Source organism: Bactrocera tryoni, unplaced genomic scaffold (genome assembly GCF_016617805.1).
Source record: "Bactrocera tryoni isolate S06 unplaced genomic scaffold, CSIRO_BtryS06_freeze2 scaffold_25, whole genome shotgun sequence".
Classification (NCBI taxonomy): domain Eukaryota; kingdom Metazoa; phylum Arthropoda; class Insecta; order Diptera; family Tephritidae; genus Bactrocera; species Bactrocera tryoni.
In genome coordinates, this window is record NW_024395977.1 from 6,527,427 (window position 1) to 6,544,743 (window position 17,317).

Sequence of the window (17,317 nt, forward strand, 5' to 3'; positions counted from 1 at the left end):
CAAGTAGATGACATCATCTCAGCAGAAATTCCTGATCAGGAAATCGATCCAGGTTTATTGATGTTGTTACAAAAAGTATGATTCATGGACCATGTGGTGTTCTAAATATTAATTCGCCATGTATGAAAGATGGGAAATGCACGAAGCGGTATCCCAGAGATTCGATTTCCGAGACAATTAATGGAAATGATGGTTACCCATTGTATCGCCGACGCTCAACAGATGATAATGGCAAATCAATCAATCTACGAGTCAATAATCAAGATATTACAGTTGATAATAGGTGGGTTGTCCCCTATTCGCCAATACTATCAAAAGCATTCAAAGCTCATATTAATGTAGAATATTGCAATTCTGTTAAATCGATTAAATATATCTGCAAGTACATATGTAAATAAAGGCAGCGACATGGCTGTGTTGCAGAGAACCGAAATGATGAAATAACACAATATCAAATGGGAAGGTATATCAGTAGCAATGAGGCAGTTTGGAGAATATTATCGTTTCCAATTCATGATGAAAATAGACAACGTGTATATTTTACAGTTGATACTGCACAGCATATTGCAGAGCGACCACCATCAACTACATTATTATCGTTTTTTGAATTGTGTCAAAATGATCAATTTGCTAAAACATTGCTTTATTCACAAGTATCAACATATTACACTTGGAATGCATCTGAAGAGAAATGGAACAGACGAAAGCAAGGAAGACCAGTTCAAGTTATGCTGGCATTTTTGAAAGTGATGCCATTGGACGTTTTTACACAGTGCATCCCAGTAATGCTGAATGTTTTTATTTGCGTCTATTATTGATTCATGTTCGTGGGCTTACATATTTTTTGAATTTGAAAAGAGTTAACGACCTACTGTGTCACACTTTTCGTCAAGCATGTCAGCAATTGCATTTACTGGAAGATGATAATCACTGGGATGCGACACTTTGGGATGCATCAGCAACAGGTTCTCCTCATCAAATACGAACATTATTTGCTATTATTATTGCAACATGTTTTCCATCTGATCCATTGCAATTATGGGAAAATTTTAAGGATTTTATGACCGAAGACATTTTGCATCGAATGCGTCAAATTGCAGGAAATAACGATTAAATGATTACACTTGAAATGTTTAATGAGGCATTGATTATCATTGAAGGTATTTGTTTGGTAATTGCAAATAAAGCATTGACACAATTGGGTTTGCCAGCTCCAAATCGACCAATGCATGATGCATTCAATCAAGAAATAAGTCGTGAAAAACAATATGCAAATTATCGCAATCATAATTGGTTAGCTGAAAGAGCTATACTGGCCGCTAAAAATAAAAACGTTGGTCAAATGAATGCAGACATTTTAACCCATGTTCCTGGTGAGGTTGTAACAAATTAATCAGTAGACACGGTTACGAATCAAGACGACGCTATTAATTATTCGACAGAATTTTTGAATTCATTGAATTTACCCGGATTTTTACCTCATCGTTTACAATTGAAAGTGGGTGCTCCCATTAGTATGCTTCGAAATATAAATGAACCACAATTATGCAATGGGACAAGACTAGCGGTTAAAAAGGTCATGAACAATTTGATCAAAGCAACAATTTTAAAGGGAATGTTTAAAGGTGAAGATGTATTGATTCCACGAATTCCAATGATTCCAGATTTACCTTTTGAATTCAAAAGACTACAGTTTCCAATACGTCTTGCATTTGCTGTTACAATAAATAAAGGGCAAGGGCAATCGTTGGAATTGTGTGGAATTGATTTAGAATATCCTTGCTTTTCACACGACCAGTTATATGTATGTTTCGTGCTCACGTGTTGGCAAGCCTTCAGTTCTCTTTATCTACACAACAACTCATGGCAAAACCAAAAATGTTGTCTACGAAAGAGCTCTAAGATAGTTAAGTGATACATAGTCTAAGATTGTAAGAAACTAGAATTAAAAGTTGAATAATAGGGAACAAAGTCAACCTTATTAAAAACAAGTGTGTTTCTTTTCTTATTTTGTTTTGCCGTGCGAAGCAGGCACCGGGCCCGCTAGTTTAATGATAAATTCCATTAAATCTGTTGGAATTTATAATAAAGTCATATTTCCATTATTACCTAAATAAATATATGTAGATGCATGTATGTATATTGCATTAGAGGTTTTGATAACATTTTGAAGACCAAGCCGACGCACATATTCTCATATGGTTGTAATTACATATATGTACATATATACAGATTTTTAAAAACCATACCCGTATTTTTTTTTTTTTGCAATATCTTTTTTATTTATTGAATCTGCTTTTTGTTTTAAAAGCCTAACCATAAGTTTTAAAATCTTAAATCTATTTAAAAACTAGACAAGCTCAAGCAAGTGTTTGAGCTGTTTTGGTGATACGTTGCTCCTTAGTACGCAGGCATATCTCTTCTTTTAAGGCGTGTTTGATCGCAGGAATGTACCAAAGCATTAGCCAAAGGGTTTGGGTGATCTCGGAGTTTAGATATATATTTAATTCTGCTGTCTTCTACTTCTTTCTTTACCATAGAAATACCAAGGTCTTTATGGATATTTTCATTACGCATGTACCATGGTGAACACGTGATTGTTCTAAGCATTTTTGTGAATGCCATACATCCAAATCGGCTTTATGACCGCATTATATAAAAGCACTTTGTTGTCTATGCTAAGTTTAGAGTTTTTATTTAAAAGCCAATTTAAATTTGCAGCTCTTATCTTCATGCAAGTTATTTTACTAGATATGTGTTTTCTCCACGTAAATCTTCTATCTAGGTGAATACCAAGATACGTTACGTCGTTCGCTTGGGGTACTAGAATATTGTTCATTTTTACTGCCGGACACATTTTAGGTCTTAGTGAAAACGTAACATGGTTGCATTTTTGTTCATTTACATTTATACGCCAGTTGGCTAGCCATTCTTCGACAGACCTTAAGTGCTCGGCTAATATTCTTGATTCTATTATGTGGCATTTGTTACGGCTCACTAAAGCTGTGTCATCCGCAAAATATATTATTAGCTGTAGGAAGATCTGCAGTATATATGATGTATAGAGTTGGGCCTAAAACACTACCCTGGGGTACACCAGCCCTTATCTGTCGTTCGTCAGATATGAAATCTCCCACTTTTACCATAAATTGTCTACGTCTAGAAATAAAGCTGAACAGTACTCTCTTTGCTCAAATGCTTTTCTTATTTCGTTAGTAATTCTATTTACTTGCTCTATCGTGCTATGTTTTTCACGAAACCCGAATTGGTGCGTTGGTATTATATTATTTTCGTGGAGGAAAGGAGACATCTTTGATAGTAACACTTTTTCAAATATTTTAGAAACACAGGGTAGAAGACTGATTGGTCTGTATGAAGACGGCTGTGTTAAGTCTTTCCCAGGTTTATCTATCAAGATAATCTGCGACTTTTTCCATGAAATAGGATAGTATCCGAGATTAAGAATTGCACTGAAGAGCGAAGAGAGCACTTCTACAGCAATATTTGGTAACTCAATTAGCATTTTTGGGGTAATATTATCATGTCCTGGTGACTTTTTTGGTTTAAGTTCTTTTATTATTCTCTAATAATTTCAGTAGGTGAAGTCTTAAAAGACTCGAGTGACTCGTTAACTGTGTTGGGTAAGCTGGACAACTCGAAGTTGTTCTTTGAGCAATTTGGTTGAAATACCTTTTCTAGGTAATTTGCAAAACAATTAGCCTTTTCCTCGTCACTTCGAGGCTTCAGGGATTTTTGGGCTTTCCAAAGAGAATTTTGCTTGCTTGAATTTGGACACAGCTTCTCTATATACATTTCGGTATTGGATTCTTCCTCACGTTTAAGTGCTTTTTTTAGTTTACGTGCAGCTGATTTCAATTGAAGCTGAGTGGAAGGGGATCGACTTATCTGCCATTCACGCCTTGCACGCCTTTTTTCGTTTACAAGCTTTTCTATTTCTCTGTTAGTAATTTTTCTGGCACCAAGCGGCTTATAGTTTTTGTTTGGTGTTGCTAAGACAGCTGCTTTAGTTATTATATCATTGAGTTCTTCTATGCTTTCGTCGATATCTCTACCTGTATTTATTTTGTACTCAACATTAATGTGGCTTCTCACGTATTTTTTATATTTTAGCCAATTCGTTTTATAAGAAGTCAAACCTACTTTTGGATTAACGAATATGGGTTGTTCACATAACTTTATTAGTACAGGAGAGTGATCAGAAGATAGATCAATACTTGTATCAGCTGTTATAAGCGATTTATCTATATTTTTGATTACAGCAAAATCAATTAAATCTGGTATTTTTTTACGATCACTAGGCCAATATGTCGGCTTACCAGGAGATATTATGTCAAGGTTATTGTGCCTATTTATAATAGTGTGATACAGCTGTCGTCCTTTCGGATTAATTAGCCGAGAGCCCCAATACGTGTGCTTTGCATTGTAATCTCCACCTGCTATAAATCTATGGCCTAGTGTTCCAAAAAAGTCTTTGAATTGGATGTCTGTAATTTTAAACCGAGGTGGGCAGTATATGGCCGTCAGATTTAAGTCCCCGCAGCGATTTTTAATAGTTATTGTTGTAGCTTGTAATTGCGCGGTGGCATACGATTCTGATGTGTGGTGATTTAACCGTTTTCTAACCAACACTGCTGTTCCTCCATGTGCCTTTCCATCTGGGTGGTTTGTAACATAGAGTCTAAATCCCGGTATAAAGAAATTGTTTTTGTTCGTAAGATGAGTTTCTGACAATAGCATTACATCGATACTATTTTCATCCAGAAATCTAATAAGTTCCAATTTATGTTGGTTAACACCGTTAGCATTCCATAAACAAATGTTCAATACACTCATTTTTACTTAAAAAAGTTTGCAACATTTGGTTTTGTGATTTGATTACCTCTTGAATCATATTTTGCATTGAAGCCATAAATTGTGTCATACATTGGGTGAGGTTTAAAATCATAGTTTCAACGCTTCCATTTGGTTGGTTTTGGGGCAATTGCATTTGTGTAGTATTGCCTTTCACCACGTTTGCATAACTCCTTGTGTAGCATTGTCCTTAAGATTTACTGGTTTTGAAATTTGGACGGGGATTTTAATATTTTCATTAGATGGAATATTCATCATTTGGTTACGACGTGCTTGGATGCCCTGTGACAACTTCGATTTTAAATCTTTGTATACAGGGCAACCCCTGTAGTTAGCAGTGTGGTTTCCTCCACAATTGCTGCATTTTTCATTTAAATCCTCTTTTTTAAGAGTACATTTTGAAGTTGGATGTAGATCACCACATACTACACAAACACTTCGTAGAGTGCAATATGCTTTCGTGTGTCCATACTCTTGGCAGTTTGTACATTGTACTGGACCATTTCTCTTGTGTGGTTCCTCAACGGTGATTCTGCGATGGAGAAGATATTTTAAATTGTAAATCGGGTGTATTTCATTTTTCTTTAATTTGTTGGAATCTGGCATCAATTCTATTTTGAACATTGGTTGTGGGACTTTGTTCTTGTTAAAATATTTACTACTGATTTAATGCTAAAACCACCTTCTTCTAGTGCTTCTCTAACATCGTTAGAGTCTACCGAAGACTCTATACCTTTTATGACAACAACTAGGCCTTTTGAGCTCTTCAGTTGGTAAGAGTAGTAATTCTTGTTATCATTTGATAGGAATTTTACAATTTCCATGAAACTTTTTTTCAGTGTATGTTTGAATTTTTGTTTCATCTATGTTACCTTTTTTCAAAGGCACAATGTGGAAATTGTTTGTGCCTATTATATTGCTCATTTTTGAAACAAGCGCATTTGAGCTACGCTCACGCAAATAGATTGGAGGGGGTTTGGCATTCACGACCGTGGTGGTACCCTTTGCTTCGTCGTTAGGCCCTTTGCTTAATAAGGCAAATCTGTTGCCATTAAGAATTTCTGGCTTTTATAGGACTCAATTTCCTTTTTACATTAATGCAGCGATCAATACCAGTCTGAACTGATGGCCCTTTTTTGCTTGGTACATTCTCACCTTGCATTTTATTTTCCTTCGCTGTCCGGGTGCTTGCTGGCTGCATAGTGGCTGCTGTCAGTGGATTTGTTGTTGCCCGATTGCTGTTTACAGCTGCTTCTGCTGACTACGCTTGCTTAGTCTCTCTTTCGTCTGATCGATGCGATGACTCATCATCGCCGTTACATTTGTTTTTGCCAGGAGTTGCTTTTGTTGGCTCGACAGAACTGAAGTAGGCATTTAAGGAATGCCTACGGTTTTGCGGTTGAGGCTGCGAAGCACTCATAATTGTTTGTTTTATTGTTTTGTTTTTATATATGTATTTGTTTTGTGCACTATTTGTTAATGTTTATTATTAAAAGTTTGTGTGCACTGTTTTTTTTATTTTTTTGTTTGTTTTTATTTATTATTTTTGTTTGCTTACTTTTTGCAAAAATTAGAATCACGGAGCGAATTCAAAAACACGTCCGTACACTTTGAACACAATCGAAATGCAACCCGTAATGATAACATTTTTTTTGATAAAATCCCGTTTTGATAAAATCTTAAAAGTCATATGCATATAATTATGTGTGCATGTAAACAGATTTTAAAAAACCGTACGCATAAAGTTCACATATTCACATACTTATGTATGTAATTTTGTGTTCATGTAAACAAATTTGAAACAATCATTCGCATAATGTTTGTACATTTGTCTACACACAACTTTGTATGTACATAAATACATATATACAACCATTGTTTCATACAAAAACTCCGTTGTCACGGACAACCAATGAGCTGTGCCGAAAAAAATAAACGAATGGCCGCCGTTTGTCACCGCTTCCCTTGGCGCTGTACAGCTCCGCCAACAAACCAACGTAAATATGTATGTATGTTTGTGCGTGAGCTCGCATACATATCGACGCAGCTGCGAAAAAATATTTCAGACTTACAAAATATTTTTCACATTCCTTGACAAATGCAGTCAATCCCGGTTATGTGCCACGGTCAAAGATACCGAATTTTTTGATTTGTTAAAAATAAAAATGTAATATGGTACATACGCGACTGCGGATACTTAAACGAGTCGTACTTAAACAATAATTTCTATGTATTTCAAAAAACAAACCGTGAAATGCAGCAAGATATAATATACGCTGAGGGAGGGATTTGATTTTCATTTAAGCGGAGTACTACTTAGCCGGGATTGACTGTACACATGAATCAGAGGAATATTGAATATTTTCTTTGAAAAATTTCTTGAATTGAAAATCGACAAATAATCTATGTTGTCAATTTTATTCTAAAATATATTAATACTTATTTTTGCGGGGTTGACACTTTTTCCTTCTCATACATTTCAGAAATATATTCAATTTATGATTTTTAGATTTTGAAATCGTCGCGAAAAAATGCTTGTAGGCAAGGCATGCTCGGGGAGATGTAATGGCGTCTGCTTTTATGAATGAATCGAATATGCTTTTTGAAAATACGTTTGCGTTCATGAATGAAACTTTTGTTGTTGTGTAATTTACTATAAATTTTGACGTCGAAATTCGGCTGCCATATTGGTTTCTGATGCTTTTTCAAACGATTGTTGTTTTTGTAGAACAATATTTGTAATTTTTGTGGGTGACATATTCACATGTGTACGCATATAAATATGTACATATGTATGTTGTGTATGCATTATTTGTGTGGGAATGTCGTACGCACATATTTACATGTCTACGCATATAAGTGTGCATGATGATGCTTGAGGCGATTGTAGAACAATATTTGTAATTTTTGCGGGTGACATATCCACATGTGAACGCATGTATGTAAGTATGTATGTTGTATTGTTTGTGTAGGAATGTCATACGCACATATTTACATGTGTACTCATATTGTAAGTATGTATGATGATTTTTGAGACTATTGTTGTTTTTCCAGATGATCGTTTGTATTTTTTGATTTACATGCGTACGCATATGTGTGTATATTATTTGTGTGAGAATGTCATACATAGACACATATGTGTGTACGTAAATATAGAGAAGCGCGCGCTTTTATATTACTGATAAATGATAATATTGATTTGTACTTGCATACATACTTATGTATGTACATACTATGTATCTGCAGGATAGATGCGTATGAAAGTTTTATATGAAGTATTATTATTATAATATATTAGGGGTATTCTCTTGCTCTTGCAAAACCCGGTGCACGGTGCAAGAATTGCAGATTTACAACGGCACAACAACAAACACACGCAGAAAAATATTTGCAAGGGCTGTAAAATATGTCAGACCAAAACCTATGTTTATTTGCCTGCAATGTCACGCAAAAATATAATTGCAACCCTGTTGTAGTTGCCATTTTACATAAAGACATATTATGTCGTTAAATTGTTGAGGAAGATAAGTTTTAAATGGATTTTATTATTTCTATTTAAATTTTAAAGATTTGTTACAGTTTTTTTTCTTAAAAATGTATGCAGAAGGTGCGCCAATTCACAATAGCCATGCTTAATAGTCATTCACAACAAATTGACCGAATTAGCCATTCATATATCACTAGATTCTGCAATGGGTGCTCTCGTGCTCTTGTATATTTCGGTATAGTATTTTTGCAATCTGCAATCTTGCAAGAGCAAGAGAATACCCCTATTATGTTTTTAGGATATTACGATAATATTTCATACATATAGCATATACACAAGCATACGAAATTATATAATATTATCAAAGATAAGGAATGTTTAAAAAGTAGCTTTTATTTGGACATTAACTACAAATATTACTATGAAAATCGCATAATTTAATAATAATGTTATCAATTTTGCATGAATTCACAAAAATTCGCAAAATCATATTCATATCAATTGATATGATTGCATGTAAACGTATAAAAATATAAGCCAAAAGGCCAACATGCGTCTGTAAAAACAATGTATATTTCTGAGCATAATTTTCATTGAATTCTCAGCTCTGTTTACTCATTTCTGTTAAAATTTCTCCTGCCGAGCCAAAAGTGGTGAAATCCACTAATAGAAAATTCATGACTCTTGACAGTTCACACGCTTGTCCGTAGTTGAACCTTCTCTATATTATACGTTCTCTGGTACATGTACTAGGAGACGATTCAATACATACAGTCTTCTTATTACTAAGTATTGTCGGAGATCTTTGCAGAGTTTGCATGTGGCGGATGCATCTGAATTTCTTATAAAGAAGCTCCAGACCTTGTTTTTTAATTTTGAAGGCAGCATTTTGAAAATCTGAAATATTATGTACCTATTTAAACGTCTAACGCAATTATTTACATATATTTTATATTCACTACACCTGTAAGTTGTGATTGACAACAGATGAATTCGAAACAAAACTTATATTAAACGCTCAAAAACAACTTCTAACACACATAGCACGAAATAGACTGTCACACAAAATGTATTTTCGATTTTTTGTAAAACTTATTTCGCATAAATTCATAAGCGAATTCTCAGTATTATTCAAGTGTACAATTAACCAACGAATTCTCCGTATTTTACAACAAAACACATGACAGTTTGCTAAGAAGCAGATGTTTTCGCATTAATACCGAGAAAAAGTGCTGCAAAGATGTGGAGTAAAATTTGAAAAAACATCGCCATAAAACATCGATCTAGGCAAAAACGATGCATCGTTTGCATCCCTAATTGTCACCAGCGAAGCGAATGAAATTTTAGGTGAATTTCGCTATTTCGAATTGCGAGTAGCGAGCGCACAGTAAATTCGCCACGCAGTGGCGAAAGAACTAGCGAAAATGAATATTTCGTATTGTCACTTGGGAATTTATAAAATTCGCTTCGCCTCAACTGTCAAAATTTGGCGAACGTTTATTTGATTCGAGAATCTAATTAAAAATGGAGAAAACGTACAACAGAAAAATTTACGAATTAAAAAAAGTAAAATTGGCGCTTTATAAAATGAAGGAAGAAAGAAAGAAGGAAGAAAATATAGGAAAATATAGGCGACATAAAGAAAAAATTGAAATAAAACTAAAAGAATTGGAATTAAAAAAATTTAAATACTCAAAATAAAAAAACGTATTTCTTGCAATTCAAAATAAATTTCAGTTATTTTATTGTAGTTATGTTACATATATGTACATATATTTTACATATATTTTAGGGATGCAACTATACTATGACAATGCATTCGCAATTTGTCTTCGGCGATGATCTGCTGTTGTTTCACTGAAGTTTCCTTCAACTGGTTCCAGTGGTACTACCACATCAACAAATAATGAAATTTCAAAACAATAATACGTCAAATATGTCAATTTCGGATGCACTCGTGTGACATTTCTCAATTATTTTAGTATGGCAACAAAAAAGTTGAGCGAATGTGTTCATCGCCAGTCACAATATGAACATGGCGAATTTTCGCCTAAAACATTCGACTCGCCAATGCATTCGCTTCGCCAGTGACAATACCAGCATAAAACTTACCAATCGTCAACAACATTCCTTAAATTGCAATTAAAATGTTTATGTTACTACACACATCCATACATACATATTACACACAAAGTTTTGTGGCGAATGAAACACCACATTTAATATTTAAATGATTACAAGTTATTTATTGAAGAACACTTGTATTCTTGTTGGCGTCTGTATAATGAGTGACGCTTCTTAAAACTAAGAATTAGGAATTCAGTTGAAACTGTAAATTTCCAAGAATTTATAGAGAATGAATAACTGACAAACAGTGTTACCATATTTGAGTGCTCACAGTACTCCCCCCAAGTAAAGACTTGCTGGACTTTTTGAGGTTGAGTTTCAATATCAGATCCTAGCGCGGGTGCAAATGTTGCAGGTACTTTGGTGCATAGGTAGGCTGGTTGATGTACGTGGCGAATTCATTGGCTCGGTGAGAATACGACTATGTGGCGTGCTGTCGAATACTTCATCATTGGCCAAATGAGCTGGTTTTAGGCGCTCGATGCTTACATTTATAACCTTGCCGTTAAGCTCGATGGCAAAAACACGTTCATCAAGTCTTTTGATCACTTTGTGTGGGCCTGAATATGGCTGGTCAAGTGGTCGTTTAGTTGCGTCGATCCTTAGGAATACGTGTGTGCATGTTGACAGTTCTTTGAAACAGAACGTTTTCTGACGGCAATGGTGGGTTGAAGGAACTGGTCTGATTTTCCTCATATATGAGCGAAAGCCTTCAAAGAAAAATTGGGAAAAACCGGTGGATTTCCATCTGAGAAAAATTCGCCAGGAACCCGGAGTGTTGTCCCATATAGATATTCTGCTGGTGATGCCTTTAAGTCTTCCTTGTAGCAAGTTCTCAATCCCAATAATACTGTTGGTAGAACCTGAGTCCACTGAGAGATTTGATGATATGCCGTGGTGCGAATACGTTTGCCGCCGACTAACCGTGCTAGAGCTGTAAAAAGCGCACTTTCGAATTGGGTACCTTGATCGGTAGTGAGTAGCTTGGTGCTGCGTGTACATCGCGACCTATTTTGGAACGTTGACATGGGACACATTCTCGAGCCCATTGCGAAACATCTTTGTTCATCGATGGCCACACTTATCTTTGAGCGATGAGTTTCACTGTCACTCTGCCGCTGGGATGTGCGAGGTTGTGTAAAGTTTGGAAAATTTTCTGACGTAGCGGTGCTGGCACGTATGGTCTGATGTTATTTTTTGAAACGTCACAATAAATAGTCTGCCCGTTCGGATCAAAGGTAAGCGTTTGGAACCTTAATGATGTTTCGTTATTTGCAAGAAGTTGCTGCAGCTCTTCGTCCGAGGCCTGCGCTCGAGACAGCTCATTGTAGTCAATAACTGCTGGTAGATGCATCGTTTCAACGCATGAAAAGGTATCAGCGACGTTGTTGTCTGAACCGGAGATGTATTCAATGTTAGTTGTGAATTGGCTGATGAATCCTAGCTGTCTGATCTGGCGAAGTGAGGATTTATCCGATTGTTGATGGAACGCAAAAGTCAATGGCTTATGATCTGTCCTGACAACAAACTCACGACCTTCAACCCAGTGCCTAAAGTACTTGATGGCTTCGTATACAGCTGTCAATTCTCTATCATATGTACTGTAGTTAATCTGTGCGGGCGACAACTTTTTCGAGAAAAATCCAAGTGGCCTCCAAACGTTTTTATGTTTCTGCTCTAGCACCGCTCCCAGCGCAGTACAAGATGTGTCACACGTAATCCGAAGTTCGGCGGCTGATGATGGATGAGCTAGGAGAGTTGCGGCTGCTTGATGCTTGATGTAGGTGAAAGCTTGTTCTGATTCTGCTGTCCAAGGTACTGGTCTGCGATCATTTTTCTTCTTCGAGCCTTTTAAGAACTCGTTGAGAGGTGCCTGGGCAGCGGCAGCGTTTCTGATGTGTCGTCGGTAGAAGTTTATTGCGCCGAGGAATCTTCTTAGCTCTAAAATTGTTTTAGGTTTTGGGAAATTCCGTAGCGCCTGGACTCGGCTTGGAAGTGGTGCGGAACCGAGTTTCGAAATTCTATATCCCAAGAAATCGACTTTAGAAGCACCCAAAACACATTTTCCCGCATTAATGCACAGGCCGTATTGGCTAAGCCGCTGGAATACTAACCGGAGGTGTTGTATGTGTTGTTGTTCACTGGATGATGCTATCAGCAGGTCGTCGATGTAAGAATAAACGCAATCGAGGCCCGTGAGTGCTTCGTTGATAAAGCGCTGAAAAGATTGTACCTCGTTTCGGAGCCCGAATGGCATGCTGATGAACTCGAATAACCCGAACGGGGTTATTATGGCGGTTTTTGGTATGTCTTCCACGGCCACCGGAATATGATGAAACGCACGTCTGAAGTCGATTGTAGAAAATTAGTTCTTTCCTGCTACTATTGTGGCATAATCATGAAGAATCGAGATTGGGTACCGGTCAGGAATAGTTCTTTCGTTGAGTCTACGGTAGTCACAGCATGGTCGCCAGTCTCTTCTTCTTGGCCATGTATAAGGGACTAGCCCAGGGGCTATTTGACGGTCTGGCATGAACCAAATCGATTAGGAGCTCAAACTCCTTTTTGGCCACTTTGAGGCGTTCAGGACATAGCGGTCGAAAACGTTGCATGCACGGTGGTCCGGTGGTAGGGATGAAATGTTTGACGAGTGTTTGATGTCTGTGCGGTTTGAAGGGTTTCCCAATAGTTCTGGAGGATAGCCGTAAATTTGTTGCTCTCAGTTAGGGCCGTGACCGCTGTAATGGGTGCGGTTGCATAATGGCCTACACTGTGCGAGTCTGAATTGGGGTCTACCAAGCGACCACGTTTGAGGTCCACAACTAATCCAAATTTATGGATGAGATCTGCACCGATGATTGAATACGGTACGTTAGCTGTACAGAATATCCAATGGATCGGATGCCGTAGCCCTATGTTGAGAGTGAGTGCCTTATCCCCGTAGGTTTCGATTTCGCTACCGTTTGCAGCTTGAAGTCGAAAAAAAGTTTAGCATTTTCTTGTTTTTACGAGAAAGCGGATTTACCGAAATATCCGCGCCAGTGTCGACGAGGAATTTCGTACCCGATATGCGGTCGTAAACGAATAGTCGGCGATGTGTTATGTTGCCGCCAGCATACGCCGAGCCTACTGGGGGCCGTTTGTGCTTCCTTGAAACGTGCAGGGCCGTGTGCAATTTTTGGCACGTTGACCAAATTTTCGATGATAATAACATGGTGAGCTTGTAGCATTGTCCTGTGACTTGGTGTATTTTTATTGCGATTGCTTTCGTTGAATGATGCTTTGTCGAGCCTCTGAGCCAGCTTTTCGACTTGCCGTGCCAACTCGTCAAGTTGCTTTTTTATGTCACTAATGGCAGCAAGTGGTGCGCACAAATGCTGCGTCTAAATGATTTCCTCCCAGGCGGTGGATTTTTGCAAGCAGTTCAGATGACCCTTGACCACGTAGTTCGACGCCGGATAGCAACATTTTGAATCGGCGTTCCTGAGGAATGGCATAATGATTAAGCAGTGCTTCCTTAAGTATGATATACTTATCTATTTCGGGCGGATTAGAAATAATGTTTTCAACCACGATGAGTGTTTCTTGATCCAGGCGAGCTATTACTGCACAATATTTCGTTGCGTCCGTTGTTATTTTTCTGAGCTGGAACTGAGCTTCGACGGCAGCAAACCACAATTGAACCTGTTGGTTCCAAAACGGCGGTAGTTCGATTCGTTCAAATCGGTCGATGTGCATAGCTTGTAGTGGTGGGAGCTGGGAAAGTGTGTTTGTTTCAAAAAATTCCTCGGTGGGGTTCTCGTCTTGCGAATCTGGACACCCATCGCCGGATTTCGTTGCACAATTTTGTTGTTGCTCCATTTAACGTGTGCTGTTCAATTGTAGGGGTCACCAATTATGTGGCGAATGAAACACCACATTTAATATTTAAATGATTACAAGTTATTTATTGAAGAACACTTGTATTCTTGTTGGCGTCTGTATAATGAGTGACGCTTCTTAAAACTAAAAACTAAGAATTAGGAATTCAGTTGAAACTGTAAATTTCCAAGAATGTACAGAGAATGAATAACTGACAAACAGTGTTGCCATATGTGAGTGCCCACAGTTTATTTTCTTTGTTTATTCTCTCTTGCTCTTCTTATGTTGATCATTCAAAATGCGAAGCCTGCTGTCAAAATTACTTGACTACAGCTCAAGAAATAAGGAATTTTTTTTCTTTAGCATTTACTTGAGAGCTGGAACCCAACTTAATCGTACAAAAAAGCCATCCCTCTTCATTTTTCTGTTAATTTCCCTCACTGAACATGACTTAACTCTATTTTTTTTATTTCACTAATTTTTGTTAATATGCATATTCCGTCTAAAGGTTGGTACGCAGCTCTCAAGTAATTGCTCAAGAAAAAGAATACATTATTTCTCAAATAATTTTGACAGCTGGTTACGCATTGTGAGTGATCTACATTAGAAGAGCAAGAGAGAATAAACAAAGAAAACAAACTTTGTGCGTAATACCATGTTCAGACCGAAAATTTAAAAGATTAGATTACAGTGTTCTCACTGCCGTTAGAAAGATCAAAAAACAGCTGTTATTGTCATTCAAGAATTCACGTCGCCTAATATTTATCAAAAGAAAAGATTGTCATATAGTATTTTGAAATAAAAAGACGGCTTTTTTTAATATTTTGCATATAATAGAAATAATGGATGCATTTTTTCATTTGTTAAGTCGATTTTCAGATGAAATTAGATTCATTGCTTTAAAAAAAATTTGTTTGTTTACACTTTTTTCCCTTTGTAGTGTCTAAATCAGCTGTGATAATGTAACAGATTTCCAGTGCTGACAAGTAGATTGCGCAAAATTAGAGTCGCACAGAGAGATTTAGCGTGGATCAGTTTCAAATCATTTTAATGAAGTGATTTGGAACTGTCATTTTTGTATGGCGAAATCTTGATAAATTTTTAAGATTAGTGGGACAATCCATTCAACAGCCGAAACCGTGCGATTAAGTGTCGGTCTGAACATGGTATAATATGTATGTGTGTATGTGCATGGTAACATAAATATTTTCATTGAGATTTAAGAAATGTTGATGATTGGTAGGTTTTATGCAACATTTCAAAATGGAATATACTTCATAATAATGATTTCAACTAATTTAGGACGAATTTGACGATTACTTCGAATTTCCTTCAAGAAACAATTATTGATTTGATGTTTCTTCGCAAAACAAGGTTTGCCATATTCACATTTTACTGAAAAAAAGTATCAAAAATGAGTACTAGATTTCATGAGAGCTGCGTACTAGCACAAGTAAGTTTGTCGCAGGAAAGTATCTTGACCGTTTCTTAAGCGTTTTTTTATATGAAGTTTTTACGTTTCTTGAGGCTGCGTACTAAGCTCCATTTTGAAATGTTGCATAAAACCTACCAATCATCAACAACATTTCTTAAATCTCAATAAAAATATTTATGTTACCATACACATACACACATACATATTACGCACAAAGTTTGTTTTCTTTGTTTATTCTCTCTGGCTCTTCTAATGTAGATCATTCACAATGCGTAACCAGCTGTCAAAATTACTTGAGAAATAATGTATTTTTTTCCTTGAGCAATTACTTGAGAGCTGCATACCAACCTTAAGCTTAAAACAGAAGTAACCATTTTTATTGTTTTTAAATAATTTAATTTTCTATTCATTTCTGTATTGCGAAACCCGAACGAAATATAAAATCAAATTGCTTATTGATCTAATAGTCTACTCTCCGTTCCTTATGCATTTGACAGGATCTTCGTTAATTTTTTGATAGTAACATACGGCCGCGTAAGCATATTATATATATTATATGCCTTTAGACTGTGTGCGAAACGTTAACATTTTTCACTGTGTTGGGTTGAGGTGAAAAAATGTCCTATGATGTAAACAATTTTGATACTTTCTTAGACAGTGTGCGAAACATTAACATTTTTTCTTGTGTTGAGTTAGGGTGAAAAAATGTCCTATGGTGTAAACAATTTTACATTTTGCTATGCCAAATGGAAAGTAAAATTCTAACAGATGAACTTCAAAACAAACGCAATTACGTCGTTTGAATGTTTGCCTTAGTATTTAAATTATTAAATATATTTGTAAAATTAATTAAAGGGAAGGCAAATTATTTGATTGCTAAGAATATTATTGAAACCAGAAAAACTTTATTAATTTGAAGAATTGTTATTAATTAAAAATTTTAGACAAAGTGCTATGTTATTGACAAACTTATTCTTATGCCCTCACATAAATCACCACCCTCACTATTATGATGTTTTTGTTATTTGTTTTCCGTATACTTAACAGCCTCACAAACCTCACAATTGTTTTGTGAGGAAAAACCTCAAAAAATAAAAGCTGTTCGCTGACGTTGTTGTTGGTGTTAATACTGGTTCCAAGATAACCGAAATCAGGAATAAAGAGATGTTAAACTTATTCCAGTGTGAGAGCGCCTCAAAATTAGCGTTTTTTATAACAATTTCCATTATGGCCAGATTGAACAAAATTACAATTTTTGGGCATTTATCAACCCAATACCCAACATTTAGTATGAATAAAAATTATTAATAGTGGTTATTTATTATATGGAGAAACTATTTACATCTTTTTAAAGAATATTATAACAACTGACTTTTGTCCTTCCAATACCCAATAATAGGATTTAAGCTTGTTAGCTCTCAATCATTAAATGTTTTTAATCATTTTCCATTGAAAATAAAACTATGATGCTTAAAATTACAAAACGTTTGTTCAAATACCTTTAAATTTCACAAATTTATTTAATTTTCATTGTT

The 17,317-nt window shown here is 36.1% G+C and overlaps 1 protein-coding gene across 1 annotated transcript in view; it reads right to left on the minus strand.

The window, feature by feature from the left end:
* The window catches only part of LOC120780417, a 147,657-nt gene that overhangs the window by 41,998 nt on the left and 88,342 nt on the right, over positions 1 to 17,317 (minus strand). Inside the window, exon 3 of the mRNA XM_040112695.1 lies at positions 5,532 to 5,605. Coding sequence (XP_039968629.1) covers positions 5,532 to 5,605 — 74 coding nt within the window. The remainder of the gene's footprint in view (positions 1 to 5,531; positions 5,606 to 17,317) is intronic.